Source organism: Palaemon carinicauda, chromosome 40 (genome assembly GCF_036898095.1).
Source record: "Palaemon carinicauda isolate YSFRI2023 chromosome 40, ASM3689809v2, whole genome shotgun sequence".
NCBI classification, from domain to species: domain Eukaryota; kingdom Metazoa; phylum Arthropoda; class Malacostraca; order Decapoda; family Palaemonidae; genus Palaemon; species Palaemon carinicauda.
The window spans coordinates 65,644,059-65,662,285 of NC_090764.1; the positions used below are offsets into that span (position 1 = coordinate 65,644,059).

Genomic DNA, 18,227 nt, shown 5'->3' on the forward strand with positions numbered 1-18,227 from the left:
CTAATAACTATAATTATAACTATAATTACAAATTTTTAGTGACTAAATGCTCAACATGACATTGCTATTCCTCCCTATTCATAATAGTACAAACATACAAATTGAAAAATTGCTTGATTGCATTCAACGTACACCATCCTAAGGGAGGAACGCCAAATCAATTAGCAACAAACATTAAACATCATTTGGATCAACGAATCGGCCTTTATTGAACGAGTGATTCCATAAACAGAACGGTGAACGAATGAAATAGTCTACCAGTGAATTAGAAACGAGCAACTTTAAGATATGTGATATAATGTTCGACAAAATAACTGGCTTCTATAGAGGTTTCTATCACTGAATAACGTCACAGAATTCAACAATATTGATAACTCTATGGCCTTTCTGGTCTGATTAGAATGACAAATCTTCCAATTATTTGAAAGAAATAAGAGTATTTTAATATAATAAAAATTGAATCATAATTCCCATCTCTTTTTGATGCATTAGTAAACTTATAATTTTCAATACAAGACTTTTTTTTTTTTTAGGTAAAGACGTGCTTTTAAAGAAATTATTGACGAAGGTATGATCCCTCTCGCAAATAACATGAAGTCAACTCAAAAGGAAACTGAGTCACTATCTAATATCTCGTTTTTTCTGTGTGGAAAATGCAGAACATAACGTGTACAAAAAAAAATCGAAACTGTAAATATCCTGAACATTGACTTGGAAATTGGCAGATGACACTATCTAATCACTTCTGTCATGGTTTGGCATCTAGGAGATAGAGAACAATAGACTCCTCTTTGTGCAGCACGCTTGTCTCAACGAACCCAGATAAGAGACCCCAGAACAAAGAAACCTTAACAAAAATATACTTTTCGTGAAATGTAATTATGCCAAACATCATCTTCTCATTATGATGTCTTGTTGTCTCTGTAACGAGGGATACTCGCACTATGAAGACCTACAATAGTCTTAGCATTTTAGAGAATTTACAAATATGCTGTGTTACATATATTATGGGCTATTATATGCATCAAATCAGATATCAATATCTAAAAATACACACACACACACACACATATACATATATATATATATATATATATATATATATATATATATATATATATATATATATATATACAAACACACACATACATACATATATATACACACATTATATATATACATATATATATATATATATATATATATATATATATATATATATATATATATATATATATATATACATATATATGCACACACACACACACACACACATATATATATATATATATTATATATATTCATATATATATATATATATATATATATATATATATATACATATATATATATATATATATATATATATATATATATATATATATATATATATATATATATATATATATATATATATATATATATATATGGTAAAATATGACCACATTTTGTTTTAAATTACTAAAACATAATCATTATATAAATAAATAGAAAACAATTCACTGCAAAACAGAAGAATGAAGTCGAAACTCCAATCGTACAAATGAAGTTATGTTATTAAATAGTAAGGGTTCATTCACCTAAGATTTTGGTAACAGTGGCAACAATTGTACTCACCTGAGTCAGCACTTCTAAGGACAGGGGTCAACGGCATGTCCCAGTCAATGGAAAGGAGGCTCTTCCGGGTGGCTGGCTTACGACGAACATTCTTATGAAATCTTGGTAAACTTTCCACTGCAGTACCTTTTATATTATCTGAAGATGAGTACCGTTGAAGAGAACAATCACTCTTGGCCCTCCGTTTACTGCTCTTTGGAAGAGCTGTGGCCTTTAGCGGTCGCTGTAGAGACTTCCCACCAAGTTGCAGGTACTGATGATTGTCATCAATATTGTTTGACCTCTTTTGTGTTCCCATACACTGACCACCAACTGACTTCCAGCTATCACTGGCTCTAGAATTGCCCTCAATTAGAGGCTCTTGACCCCACTGACAAATACTCATCTCATCAACAAAGCTAGCAGAGCGACGATCGTGGATAGGTAAGAGTGTGCCGTCATGGCGAGGAAGAGAATCACTATGGCTCACATCAGAGCTGTTTTCTCCAGCTGCACTTGGAATAGCTCCTCTTATAATGGTTCCATTTTCACAACCTTCTTCAGACAGGCATTCTTCATCTTCATGGCTGTCTTCATCATTTGGCAAACGCTGCACGTTGAGATATGACTCTGTTCTTAAGTTATCACTGTTAATACTGTATTCAGTGCATTCAGACGGGGTATTGCTATCACAAGAGACAGTCAGTTTTGTACCTGAGCCTACTGTTTCTTCATCCCACTGTGATGGGAGAGAATCAGGATAAGACACTGAGGGATCTGCAATTCTGGTGGATGATGCATCGCCACCAGATATATTCTTAGAGGTATGATCTAAATTAGAACTATCTACACCATTTACTTCATTGAGAGAAATTTGGTTTTCCTGTGAATGAGTAGCCGTTGCCCGAAGAACATCAACGAGCCTTGGTTGATTTCCAAGGGGCAACCGTAGCACCGGGAAGGGCCCCAAATCAAAACTCCCAAATCTGTTCCTGAAGGCTTTTATGTTGTCTAGGCTATGTGAACCACCAGCCTCATTTCCGTAGACACACTGATGATGTCTGGGTAATGAGCTGGACTGAAAGAGGCACTTTTGGCTAAAGGCTAATGCACTGGGGCTTCCTGGCACTGTACTGACTGGGTATAAACCTTCATGGTATTCATGAACCTTTCCATGCATATCTTTGTGCTTTTCTTCGCAAGAATCTTTCAGTGACAAATACTCAGACACCAATGATAACTGCTCCTTATAAAACTCTTCAAAATCTTTTCCATTTAAACTTTGACTGGGTGTGATGCCAGATTTTTCTATAGAATTTTCTTCCATTGAAGAGCTCTCTAGTAACAACCGTGTATCACCCAAGGCAAACAATGAGTGTTCTTTGAATTCACTCATGTTGTCCGTAGTAGTTTCCTTATCACCGTCATCAGTCAGAGGTTCCTTATCTCGCGTATGTCTGCATTCCAAAGGCTTATCATTATCAACTTGGAACGCATGACACTCGAAGTCAGATAAGAGCGCCTCACAAGCAACAGCAGATTGTGAATCACTATTTTCAATAATACTGTCTCTGCACCCATAGAACTGGCCCTCATTAGATGAATCCTCTATTATTGTGTAATCTTCAACATGATTATTAATGCCAAAATGCAATTCCATTTCATCTTTGCTTATACAACAATCTTCATTATCTCCCTCTTCAACAATTCTCAAACATGATTGATATGTATCATCATAGGAAGAATTTTGTTTGCAGCTCTCCTCAGAGAACTCTAATGGAGGCTGAATTTCAAAATGGTTTGGAGTTATCAAACTCATGTTATTACTTGCTTCACAAGATGTATCATGTGACTTTACAGTTCCATCATAATCTTTTGTGTAATCCAAATTGCTAAATTTTTCCTTACTGACCTTATGCTTTAGCCTTAAATCTCTAGTCTCTCTTTCCTTGCTATCTGATACTTGATGAGCTGAAGATTGCGGATAATTTCTCGAAGGGTGACTACTGGTATGCCTCAGAGCAGGAGTTCCAATATTTTCATACTCATAACCCTGATATAATGAAGATGATTCTACTCTATTATGAGCAATTTCTGGTTTTTCTCTTAGGGGCAAAGCATTAGCAACTTGCATTTCTGGCATCATGTAAATCGATGACACCTTGTTTGTTACATCTGGCCACTGAATCATTTCACTGGTACTATATCCTTTAGTTGATTCACAGATAGATGGTGTTCTCATGGCTTTGCTGGATATTTTTCTCATTACTGGAGGTTCACTCACACGACCCATAGGCTGTCTAGTTTGGAACCACACATTTCTCCTCACCTGAATACTTTCAATGTTGGCATTTAAGGCATCGTAGTTATCCAGTGTTGTAGCTGTCACTTGATTCATATGGATCACTACCCGAGACATCTGATGGTTTGGACTTGAAGGCTCTTCTTCTTCTTCTTCTTCTTGGTGCTCAGTCCTCCAGGCAGTGACTTGCTGAATTGGTTTTTTCTTCCCATCTTTCATGGTACCTCCATAATGAAGACAAATATAAGGATCCCCCTGAGGTTTATCCTCAGCAGTAACCTCTTGTTTGTCTCCCGACCTATGACGAGTCTTTCTTTGTCTAAGATGAGAATGCGGATGAGCTTCACTACCAGCAAGAGAAGTGGAATTCTCAGGGCAGTGAGGAATCATTGTGTAGGTGGATACATGAGTAGGATGCTGCCCTCGTTCCCCAGATCCTTTGCTTCTGTCTCTCCTCTCGGTCTTTTGGGCATTTCGCGATTTGCCTTTCAAACCCGACCTGTCTCGAGAACGCCCTTCCCGTGTTCTTCCCACAGGAGGAGGAGGAGGATCATCCGCAACATAAATGGCAGTCGGCCTCGGTCGCTGATAACTTCCTCGAAGGCTTGCTGGTGGCGAGGTTTTTAAATGAGAATAAGACACCTGTACAGATGGCTGCTGAAATGAAGTAATTTCGGGTAGCTGTTTCAAAGTTTTTGCATCCAGGAGAGGATCAGATCTCCTCTTCCGGCTATCTGCAGATGCAGATCGACGAGTTGCAATGGGACGGACACCTGGTTTACGCCCAACTTGTGCAAAACAATCTCCTTCAGGGGGACGTGGGTCATGTCCAAGTGGCTGTGGGTCATGCATAGGTGTTCGTGGGTGATGATAGGGTGGGGTCTGGGAATTTTCTGGGGTTCGTCTTGCAGGTAAAGTTGCCGCTTGACGCGGACGATTCTGGTACCCCCGACTGTCTGGGAAATGTGGGGTACTGCGTGATTTACTTGGCCCAGTGCAACCTGTAGTAGCCTTGCTATGATTGCTTTCAGTAAGGCCCATCACACCCCAAACCTGAAACCACTACCGCACTGAATTACTGTGTGTTACACCACACCCAAACTCCGACACTACGATCAGAATTCTCAGTATCAGATGCATTATCTACTCACTTCACAAATCCACAACATAAAAAATCTGAGTATCTTAGAATTTTTTTATCCTGAAAGAATACACAACTAACTTTATTAACCTTCAATAATAACCATTTATAATATACCAGAAGCACATTAAAATGTCGTTTTTTATGTTTAACATCCTATGTATAAAATATCAATTTGGAAAAAATTGACAAGCAATATACGTAAAAAATTTTCCAAATCCTGACCAGTGATAAAACTAAAATGTTATGCAGTATCTGACAATACCAGTGGCTCAAATAAATGATATACAGCTAGTTCAGTTATTGTTTACTTTTTATTAATAATAATACTGAGAAATTGTCTATGATACCACGAAGGAATAATAATGATACATACTTATCCAGTATATACGAGTAGATGTGTATTTATTTATTTATAATATATATATATATATATATATATATATATATATATATATATATATATATATATATATATATATATATATACTGTATATATATATGTATATATATATATGTATATATGTATATATATATATATATATATATGTATATATATATATATATATATATATATATATATATATATATATATATATATATGTATATATATAAATATATATGTATACATACATATATATATATATATATATATATATATATATATATATTCATATATATACATATATATATATATATATATACATACATACACACATATATATATATATATATATATATATATATATATATATATATATATATATATATATATATATATATATATATGCATTATATGTAAGTGTGTATGCATACCTCATAATAACAGTAAATGGAATGTCTGAATCACTAGCAGTGGTTGAATTTTAAATTCTGTGATAGAAAAGAACATTCCGTTTAACTCAAAGAGAAACAAGTTTCCTTTACTTCATCATTATCACCATTACTAGCCAAGTTACAAACCTAGTTGGAAAAGCAGGATACTATAAACCAAATGAAAATAGTCCAGTGAGGAAACGTGTAGATTAGTGTGCCTGAGTGCACCATCAAGCAAGAGAACTCTAACCCAAGACAGTCGAAGATCATGGTACGGAGGCTATGGTACTACCCAAGACTAGAGAACAATGGTTTGATTGTTGAGTTTCCTTTTCCTAGAAGAGCTGCTTATCATACCTAATGTCTCTCTTCAACCGTTACTTAGTGGAAAGTGGCCACTGACCAATTACAGTGCAGTACTTGACCCCTTGGGTGAAGAAGAATAATTTGGGTATCTTAATGTTGTCAGGTGTAAAAAGAAAGAGGATAATTTGTAAAGAATAGGGCAAACTATTCAGTGTATGTGTACGCAAACTATTCAGTGTATGTGTAAGCAAAGTAAAAAAATGCCGTAACCAGAGAGAGGAATGCACTGTAATGCAGTCTGTTCAGTCAAAGGACCCAATAACTCTAATGTTAATTGTATCTATTGCCGTTCGCAATTAGGCGACTTTGGTGTAAATAAAAAAAATAAAAAAAATAAGTGTCCATAAGGAGGAAAGTTATGCCGAGGTTAAAGACATATATTTGTCAGTAATCTATGACTCTTAAACGTTGACAGAGGCATAAAATTGTGTACGAGGGAAAACTCCAAGGAGAACAGTTGCCTCATTTTGAGGTTAACAGTCAAAATGGAACGTTTTCTTTTCTCCTTTTTTTGAGAAAAAAAAGGTCAAATTGGGTCTTTTATTTGAGGAAAACGGTCAAAATGGAACTTTTTTGTTAGAAAAAACGGTCAATATGGAAGGACTTTAGGAAAACGGTAAAAAATGTAACGTCTTTTTTTTTTAGGAAAAAGGTCAAAATGGAACGCCCTTTTTCATTTGAAGAAAAAGGGCAAAATGGAACGCCCTTTTTTATTTAAAGAAAAAGGGCAAACTGGAACGCCCTTTTTTATTTAAAGAAAAAGGGCAAAATGGAACGCCCTTTTTTTTTATTTTAAGAAAAAGGTAAAAATGGAACGCCCTTTTTTTTGAAGAAAAAGGTCAAAATGGAATGTCCTTTTTCTTTCTTTCTTTTTTATAGGAAAACGGTCCTAATGGAACGTCTTTGAAGTGCTACTCAGAGGATCGAGATGGGTCTATCCCCTCATTACTTCTCTCTCCGTGGTATTTACTCTTCCGATCGCCCTCCTCTAGTTTCCTTTGATGGATTCTAGTGACACGGTTTGACGCCCCATGTGGTAACGTCCCTGACTGGTAATATCAGACTGGAGTTCAAGTCCGTTCAAACTCGTTAGTTTTTTTGGTCGCTGCAACCTCACTATCTTTGTGAACTAAGGATGGGGGGTTCGGGGGAGCCTATAGGTCTATCTGCTGAGTCAAGAGTAGCCATTGTCTGACACACTCTTGTCCTAGCTTGGATGGAGAGGGGGCTTGGGAACTGATCATATGTAGGCTATATATGGTCAGTCTCTAGGGCATTGTCCTGCTTGATAGGGCAATGTCACTGTCCCTTGCCTCTGCCATTCATGAGCGACCTCTAAACTCTAAATCTATAAAAAAGGGGGTTCGGATAATAAGGAAATTTAATGACCAAAGCTGAGGATGTTTATAAGAAATATATTTGAAAAGAATTCCTAACTGGAAAGGAGAGGTGGAGGTGGTGGTGGTGGGGAGAGAATGGTATTTCCACAAGGCAAGACAGATCAATAGGTGTTCGTGTCCCTAGAAGACTTGCAAGATTTCACTTGTGACAATTTAACGAAGGACACTTGTGGTCTTGACCTCATTTTTTCTCCCGGGTCCTTCTCTTCACCAGAGGCTTTCAACGCAATTCCTAAAAACATGTAATGAACCCGTCTTAAAGACTGTCATACAGACGGTTGGTGTCTGTCTTTTCATACTCGTTATAGGTTTAAAAGGCGCTCATGAATGGCAGAGGCAAGGAACAATGACATTGCCCTATCAAGCAGGAAAATGCCATAGACACTGACAATATATACATATAATCAGTGCTCAAGCCTTCTCTCCACCCAAGCTAGGACCAAGGAGTCGCAGACAATGACTGCTGATCATATGTATATATGGTAAAGTTTTTATAGTTTATATAGGAGATATTTATTTCAGTGTTGTTATACGTTTTAAAATACTTCATCTCTCCTTCTTTCCTTTCCTCACGGGGCTATTTTCCCTGTTGGAGCCCCTATGCTTATAGAATTCTGCTTTTCCAATTAGGGCTGTAGCTTAGCAAGTAATAATAATAATAATAATAATAATAATAATAATAATAATAATATGGTCAGTCAAAAGGGCATTGTCTTGCGTGCTAGGGATATGTCACAGTCCCATGCCTCAGTCATTCATGGGCGGCCATTAAACCTTTAAAACCTTCAAGAGGGGCACATGCGTAAAGGCAGTCAGACGGATCGCCAATCAAGCAATTAACCTAATTCAGAAGGAAGTTCTATCGACAACTTCCCTCGAATTGTTGAGATTTCAGGAAATACGAAATATTTGCTCTTTCATGAATCTGTTTCGTTTCATTTGAAGAAAGGATGCACTCCTTTCTTAGGCCTGTAATGCATGAAGAGGTTTAGCTAAGGAATAACCGAATGACAGAGAGAGAGAGAGAGAGAGAGAGAGAGAGAGAGAGAGAGAGAGAGAGAGAGAGAGAGAGAAAAAAAAAAAAAAACGAGAATTTTCTTTCGCATCAGATTCCGAAATGAAAGTTTGATTTTACAATATGAATATGAAATTCTCTGTGAAACTCAAGAGTTCTCTTGCTTGGGGGTACACTTGGGAACACTATTCTATCTTATTACTCTTTCTCCTTTGTTTACATGTTTATAGTTTATATATGAAAGATTTTTTTAAATGTTACTGTTCTTAAAATACTTAATTTTAATTGTTCATTACTTCTCTTGTAGTTTATTTATTTCCTTTCCTCACTGGGATATTTTTCACTGTTGGAGCCCTAGGGGTTATAGCATACTGCTTTTCCAACTAGGGTTGTAGCTTAGCAAATAATAATAATAATAATAATAATAATAATAATAATAATAATAATAATAATAATAACTGTCATCATGAAGTCTGTATTTTCTTGAAAATAAAAATGAAATAAAAAATAAAAATAGGAAATGCATTTTGAAAAAGGAAATCCGATTCAAAATTGTGACTTTTGGAAAATTATTTTTTCCTCCCCAAGAGACAAAGCCTTTGATATCCAAGACGCCATGGTAATAAACGGGCTGCCAATACGTATATAATTAATACAGAGCTCCGATTAATATCAAATAGCTACAGTCATTTAGTTATACATTACAAATGAAGGTTTTGGAGGATCTAGTCTTTATACGAATATTTTTCCAACTACGGTTGTAGCTTGGCTAGTAGTAGTAGTAGTAGTAGTAGTAGTAGTAGTAGTAGTAGTAGTAGTAGTAATAATAATAGGTCCATCGCCAAAAACTGTTTGATGACTGCAAGTGCATTCGATCGTAAAAACCTAGGTCCAAATCATTGCTCATGCCTGATGCTATTAGAGGTCGCATCAGGCAAACGACCCCTTAGTGTACGGATAACTGTGGGCAAAAAGAAGAGTACTTATACGAAAGATCAAGATACAGCAATTTGAAATCTCAAAAAAGTTGATACGGCACGATTACTCTTCATTTATCTTAACACCAATGTTTTTCACTTCATGGCGAAAAATCAAAACTTCAAAGAAAAACCTTCGTTTCAGCCTTTATAGGGTTACCTGCCGAGTCATCAGCAACCATTACTTGGGCCTCCCTGGTCCTAGCTTGGGCGCTAATCATATGTATATATGGTCGGTTTGAGGGCATTCATTGTCCTGCTTGCTAGGGCAATGTCACTGTCCCTTGCCTCTGCCAAACATGAGTGGCCTTTAAACCTTTCTCTTGCTCCTTTTCTCACTGTCATTAGCTCGGCATAATGTTTCATGTGAAGTGGACAAACAAGAACTTATAATCTTCCCAACATTCTATATTAATAAAACGCTTCTCTCGCGATGAGGCATAAAATCTGACCTTCATCTCACATATGTCAGTAGGTCCGGAGTCTTCGTAGCACATCTCATATTTAAAGGTTTAAAGGCCACTCATGAATGGCAGAGGCTAGGGTCAGTGACAATGCCCTAGCAGGCAGGACAATACAAATAATCAGCGCCAAAGACCCCTCACCACCAAAGCCTGGACCAGGAAGGCCCTGGCAATGGCTGCTGGTGACTCAGTGGGTAAACCCTAAGGGTGCTCCGCAAAATTCCTCATCCTTAGCTCACAAGGATGGTGAGGTTGCAGCGACCAAATAAACTTATGGTTTGAGTGCGACTCGAACCCCAGTTTGGCGTTCACCAGTCAGGGACGTTATCAAATTATTATTATTATTATTATTATTATTATTATTATTATTATTATTATTATTATTTGTTAAGCTACAACCCTAGTTAGAAAAGCAGAATGTCATAAGCCCAAAGGCTCCAAGAGGGAAAATAGCCCAATGAGGAAAGGAAATAAATAAACTACAAGAGAATCAAAGAACGATTAAAATAAAACATACTAAGAACAAAAACAACATTAAAATAGGTCTTTCATATATAAACTATAAAAACTTCCAAATAAAAAAAAACACGACCAAAGGAACTAACGAGTTTGAGCAGGACTCAACCCCATGTCTGGCGATCACCAGACGAGAACGCTACCAATTAGGCCACCACAATAGATTTCAAATTCGGGGAGAAATAAAGCGTCAAAGTATAAAATCTCCAGACGAGTTCTCCCCCCACACGTCACTCACTGTGACGCAAGTGTTCCCAGATCAAATCGAGGTCACAGGTGTTCGGGACGCTAACCATTCCCCCAAAAGGATTATTCTTAAAAGACCATTTCGTTACCGGGAAAATTAAAAATGACTATGTATTCATTGTTATTTCTCTAAAGGAAATTTTTTCCTACGAATCCAAAATTAATGACAATTAAAATAATTTATACAACAGAAATAAAAGGATATAAATGGAAAAGGATTAATGTCTGTGTTACCTACGTCTCCTGTCACATTTGGAATTGTAGCTTTGAGTGTAACAACAACGAATGCAGCCGTTTCTATTCCACTGCATAACAAAGGTCTAAGACATGTCCTTATTCATGTCTGGGGTTTGACAAGTTTTCATCACGTTGGCTAATGCGGATATGTGATGGTGGGAGACTTTAGTCTGATCGCTTACGCAAAACCAAGCTAATATGGGTGGCCCTGACTAGTACAGCTTTGGAGATCAAGGCGATAGGCAAACCCTTTCATACCGCCAACCTCATAAATACACTAAGCTATTAAGCACATCAATGAATTGAATTAAATATATCATGATGACCAGCAAGGTGTAAAAGGGCGAGTGATTATGAAAATATACAACGCACATAGTACAGTTGCACTCGGGCTTCCCTGGCATACCTCTCTCTGAGGAAGTGCACCCTGATGGGCTAGCTGGTGTGTGTCGTCCCTCCCACTACCTCTACAATCTCTCCCCTACGCTATCTGTTTGGTTACATCGCAGTATGGATGTTACAGGGTGTGGACAGGGTGTACCTCAGAGCGAGGTGTGCAATAAATTCACGTGTCCAGCTGTACATTCAATAGTCAGACAACGCTCTTCCTTCCTCGTTGCAACCTTATGAACCTATTTTACGTCTAATATCGCTTTCCATATCGACCTTTTAAAGGTTTTAAAGGCCCCTCATGAGTGGCAGAAGAAAGGGTCAGTGAAAATGCCCTAGCTAGCTGGACAATGCCCTAGAGACGGACTATATATATATATATATATATATATATATATATATATATATATATATATATATATATATATATATATATATATATATATATATATATTTATATATACATACATTCATATATATATATATATATATATATATATATATATATATATACTATATATATACACACATACATACATATATATGAATGTATGTATGTATGTATATATATATATATATATATATATATATATATATATATATATATACATACATTCATATATATATATATATATATATATATATATATATATATATATATATATATATATATATATATATACATACATTCATATATATATATATATATATATATATATATATATATATATATATATATATATATATGAATGTATGTATGTATATATATATATATATATATATATATATATATATATATATATATATATATACATACATACATTCATATATATATATATATATATATATATATATATATATATATATATATATATATATATATATATATATATCAGTGCCCAAGCCACGACCAAGGAGGGATAGGCAATGACTGCCGATGACACAGCAGGTAGACGTATAGGCACTCCCAAAACCCCCAATCTTAGCTCAAAGGGATGATGAGGTTGCAAACATTAACGAAAAAAACATCGAGTTTGAGTGGGACTCGAACCCCAGTCCGGCGAGCGCCAAGCATGGACGATTCCATTAGGCCACCGCACAGATATTTCTTCTTATTTATTTCAAGATTTCGAGGTGACGTTGGACTTAAGCTGTGAGGAATTCCATCTTAACATTATCATCACCCTTTTTGTCACCATCATTATCATTGATATGATCATCATAACGATAAAACATTTTGTTCTAAATTGGGATGATATTCATATGCATAATATACTTTTATATGCAATATTCATAAAATGATTATGCATATTCTAATTTGTATTCATAAGAATATAAAAAAAAAAATATTCTCTTTGACGTGTAGTCGAATCTCAAAAGACTTTGCGGAGATTATTTATATTAAGGTTACAAAAAATGAATAATATAAAATATAAATCAAATATAATGAATAAAATCAAATTAATTATGAGGTAAAAATCAGTGATAAAGTTTAAAGGTTTAACAGTTTAAAGTCCACAAAGGCCACCCGAGCTAGGACCAAGGAGGGCCAGGTAATGGTTGCTGATGACTCAGCAGATAGACCTGTAGGCTTACCAAATCACCTATCCTTAGCTCACAAGGATGGTGAGGTTGCAGCGACCAAAGAAAATAACGAGTTTAAGCGGGACTCAAATCCCAGTCTGGTGATCACCAGTCAGGGACGTTACCACATCGGCCACCACAAACCTAAAGGTCGATAAAACTCTCTCTCTCTCTCTCTCTCTCTCTCTCTCTCTCTCTCTCTCTCTCTCTCTCTCTCTCTCTCTCTCTCTTTTAAAAGCTTTACAGTCACTGAAACTATGTTTTAAATTTATTACAGCTACGATCATGGCACCATGGAATTGCTTCAAAAAGAATTTTTAGACTATGTATATTCAATTTGATTTATGCTGATATATTTATATTTATAAAAAGGAGTTCATATCTATAATTTGTTATACTTTTGTCATATTCTTTTGTATATAGAATAATTAAACAAATCCCGTAAATAAAACGTAATTGTATCTTTATAATAAAAGAAAAAAAAAGTAGGGATGACTTTCAAATGTCACAATGAAAAGGCATCTAATGTTAACTCTCTAATAATAGCCTTTCATCATTAAAGAAGAGTAATACTAGACACATAAAATGGAGACTTTCAACCAGGTCAAATACTTAAAGAGAAATTATATACTTTTGATTTACACTATACATCATAGTTCTGATTTTTGCCAAGTCACAAACTACTCATGATACTTGTCAGTCAAAATATAGCCTGAAATTACACACACAAAAATCAGGCTATATATCAGTTTAGCGAGATCGGTGTTACATAATGGACACAAGTCGTGGTATGACAATTAACCAATATTCAACAGATTTAGTAGATTTGAAAACAAATCCCTAAATAGGATATTGGGGGTTAAATGGTAGGACAGGATTGGAAATGAAACTATGAGTGCCATATGTGGATGAGATCATGGTGAGGGGTAGATGGAGATGGTTTGGGTATGCTCTCCGCACTCCCCAATAGAGATTAGTTCACCGAACATTTAACTGGGCTCCACAAGGCACTTAAAGAGTTGGGAGACCCAGGCCTACATGGCTGAGGATCATGAAGCGCGAAGTAGGAGATGACGAATGGAGAAGTATTGATTTAAAAGCTCTAACAGAGGCCGTTTGCGTCAATAGGCGTAGGAGGAGATGATGACGAATCATAATCATCTATTTTTAACACTGCCTTCTAACACAATCCACAGGTGCAACACAGTGTGTGTGTTTACTTTACGGAATCATTCTCAACACTGCAACTCATATGTTGGAATCATATAATTAGTTACTACTGCATTATCTATAAAAATATTTATCCCTAATCAGAGCTCTAATGGAAGTCTTCCCTTCTGCCATTGCAATTAAATTGAAACATTTTTTGCTAGATTTTTTTTTATGGCAATGATCATTCGGTTCCGTCTTTGGCAGAAGAATCTACACACATTGACGGAAAGGGCCTCTGTGAGATTTCACCAACCGGTCGTCTGTATCTTGTGCTTCTAATACAATACTTCATTCATCATCCAATTCTTCACGCTTCATATATATATATATATATATATATATATATATATATATATATATATATATATATATATATGTATATATATATATATATCTATATATATAATATGTATATATATACATATATATATACATATATATGTATATATATCTAAATACATATATATTTATATATATATAAATATATATATATATATATATATCTATATGTATGTATATATATATATATATATACACACACATATATATATATATATATATATATATATATATATATATATATATATATATATATATATATATATATATATATACTGTATACCGTACAAATATTTGTGTATTTACAAAACTCACAAATATATAAACAGATTTTCGACACTAAAACAATCCTCGGCTTTAATAACTTATTAACATTGAAGAAAAGCTAAAACTGAATATCCCAAGAGATATAAAACTGAAAATTATACAATTGGAAATATTCATAATCCAAATTTAAAAAATAAAATAAAATGTATAGTAAGTTAAAATTTAAAAAAACTTAGCTAATAATAATAATAATAAACAAGAGGAAGAGAATTAAGATAGAACAGTGTGCCCGAGAGTGCCCTCAAGCAAGAGGATTATACTGAATACATTGGTTGTGGTCAAACTGAACAAGTATAAAACATTGCCAATGAAGACCGAATTCAAAACTTCTGATTGGGGAAAAAAAAAAAAAAAAAAAAAAAAACTCAACTCGCAGGCGAAATCCCGACGAGTAAATTTAGAATGAGAAAAAAATAAAACATTTTAGATAGAAATAAAAAATAGCCATTTCAAAATGAGGATAGAAGTAAGTATAAACAATGTGGCAGTCGTCAACAATTCATAAGCAAAATCCCTTTTGTCTCAGCCTATTCTTTACAATATCGCCCCTGTCCTCATACACTTGACAACACTGAGGTTACCAAACAATTCTTCTTCACCCAAGGGGTTAACTACTACACTGCAATTGTTCAGTGGCTACTTTCCTCTTGGTAAGGGTAGAAGCGACTCCTTGGCTATAGTAAGCAGCTCTTCTAGAAGGACACTCCGAAATCAAACCATTGTTCTCTAGTCTTGGATAGGGCCATAGCCTCTGTACCATGGGTTAGAGTTTTCTTGCCTGAGGGTACACTCGGGCACACTATTCTATTTTATTTCTCTTCCTCTTGTTTTGTTAATTTTTTATAGCTTATATAGGAAATATTTATCTTAAAGTTGTTACTATCCTTAAAATTTTTTATTTTTCCTCGTTTCCTTTCCTCACTCGGCTATTTTCCCTGTTGGAGCCTCTAGGCTTATAGCATCCTGCTTTTTCAACTAGGGTTGTAGCTTAGCAAGTAATAATAATAATAAAAGGGTCAATTTATCCCAAGAAGCACAAGAGATACTAGTATATATACTTCATTCAAAGAAAAATTTCCAAACTTTGGACATAAAGGCCGCTCATGGATGGCAGAGGCAAGGGACAGTGACATTACCCTTTCAAGCAGAGCAATGCCCTAGACACTGACCATAAATACATATGATAAGCGTCCAAGCCCCCTCTCCACCCAAGCTAGGACCAAGGAGGGCCAGGCTATGGCTGCTGATGATTTAGCAGATAGACCTAAAGGCTCCCCCAAAACCTCCATCCTTAGCTCACAAGGATGGTGAGGTTGCAGCGACCATAGGAACTAACGAGGTTGAGTTGAAACCCCAGTCTGGCGTTCACCAGTCAGGGACATTACCACATAGGCCACCAAAACAAACCAACTGCCAGGATTTCAGATAATAGGACCAGAGTAAATCAGTGTTTTTAGCAATAACAATAATACCAAATAAGGAGACGTAAATCAATAACAACAATTAGAGGAGTACTCAGTAGAGAGCATGCCTTCGCTATGCCTAGCAGTCTTATCTTGCTCTTAACTCCAATGCGAACTTGTGCTTCGATGTACTTTCTTCAACATTTGCCCTTGGGGTCGTACACCACATGTCCACCAAGTTTCGTTGCCATGTACTTAACATTGCGATTATTACCAAAAGTAATGCTGCGTACTTGTACTTTGAAGTACTTTATTCACGATGGTACAGATTCATACTTGGGTCATACCCAACATCAATGCCAAGTTTGGTCAAAATCGGTACAGTAGTTTTTGTGTAATGTTCATCACAAACAGACAGACAGACATGGGTGAGTACAAACTTACGGAAAATTTTCGATTTTGGCGAAGGCAGCAACAACAGAAGAAGAAGAAAACGTACAAAAATAACAACAACAATAATACCAGATGAAGCATAGGCCTAGGTACATTTTCAACATCAACATATGAAAATGAGGTAAATAAGGAATAGAAAAAAAAATTACAGAAGGACAGGAGATAAGTAGCAAAGACAAAATTTTCTTTAGGTGAGGAGATTATAACAGAAAGAAGAGATGAAAAAGCGAGAACAACAATTAAAGATGCAGAGGAAGTAAAAGAGCAACTAAGAAGACAAAAGAGAAAGAAATACAACCACATCAATAATGAAAGAAGAAATGAAACAGCATTGACAATTGAAAGGAAATAAAGGAGATGAACAGAAGCAATAATAATAACAACGGAAGAAGAAGAATAAGAAGACGCCAAATAATTGTAGGCTGAAGAAAGGTGTGAAATGGTTGTTGGAACTCTTTCTAAGGGGCCTACAGTAACTCCAAGCCAACCAACGGACGGACCCCTAAATATTTCACGACGCACACGGAAAAAAAGAGAGCAGGAAGAAATACCGTTCTATAGATGAAGAAAAGAATATATATATATATATATATATATATATATATATATATATATATATATATATATATATATATATATATATAGATATATATATATATATATATATATATATATATATATATATATATATGAGAGAGAGAGAGAGAGAGAGAGAGAGAGAGAGAGAGAGAGAGAGAGAGAGAGAGAGAGAGAGAGGTGCTTTTGTGTATAATCAGTAGATGTGTTGGTTAGGGTTAAAAATGTTCGTCGTGGACTGGAATGTACAGAAAAAAAAGGTAAGAGAAAAGACCGTTCTACGGATATGAGAGAGAGAGAGAGAGAGAGAGAGAGAGAGAGAGAGAGAGAGAGAGAGAGAGAGAGAGAGAGAGAGAGAGAGAGAGGGTGCAAAGGGTAAGAAGGCAGACAGGCAAGAGTTTCCCGAAATAAACGCCCTCGTGGTAGTCACATCCCGGAGAGGCGCTGCCGCTGGGCCACGCTTCAGGCCCAGCCATGGCACCACGGCAGGCACTATTCACCACCCTCTGCCCCTTCCCGTCTCGTCCCTCTCCCTCGTAAAGTGCTTAGCTCCGAGGAGGGACCAGCTGTTCCGTTCTCTTACCTATTAGCGATCCCTTCTCTGTTCCGAAGGGGATATGGCCCTCATGTCAACCAGAGTCGATGTGGTATCACCACTCAATAGCAGAGGGGATTCAGATCTAATCATATGTATGGATGGCCAGTCTCTAGGGCATTGTCATGTCCCTTCGCTGTGCCATTCACGAGCGGAATTTAAACCTTTAAACCAAAGAAAAAGTGGATGACGGCATGGATCAAACTGCTGGAGGAAATACGTAACCACAAACGTGAATTATAGGATTGGATAAAGTCTTGTAAGCTACAAGT

At 35.7% G+C, this 18,227-nt stretch overlaps 1 protein-coding gene across 1 annotated transcript in view; it reads right to left on the minus strand.

Annotated features, from left to right (window-relative positions):
• Positions 1-18,227, minus strand: part of LOC137631832 (uncharacterized) — a 278,258-nt gene that overhangs the window by 246,602 nt on the left and 13,429 nt on the right. Inside the window, exon 2 of the mRNA XM_068363838.1 lies at positions 1,618-5,099. Coding sequence (XP_068219939.1) covers positions 1,618-4,939 — 3,322 coding nt within the window. The 5' untranslated portion in view covers positions 4,940-5,099. The remainder of the gene's footprint in view (positions 1-1,617; positions 5,100-18,227) is intronic.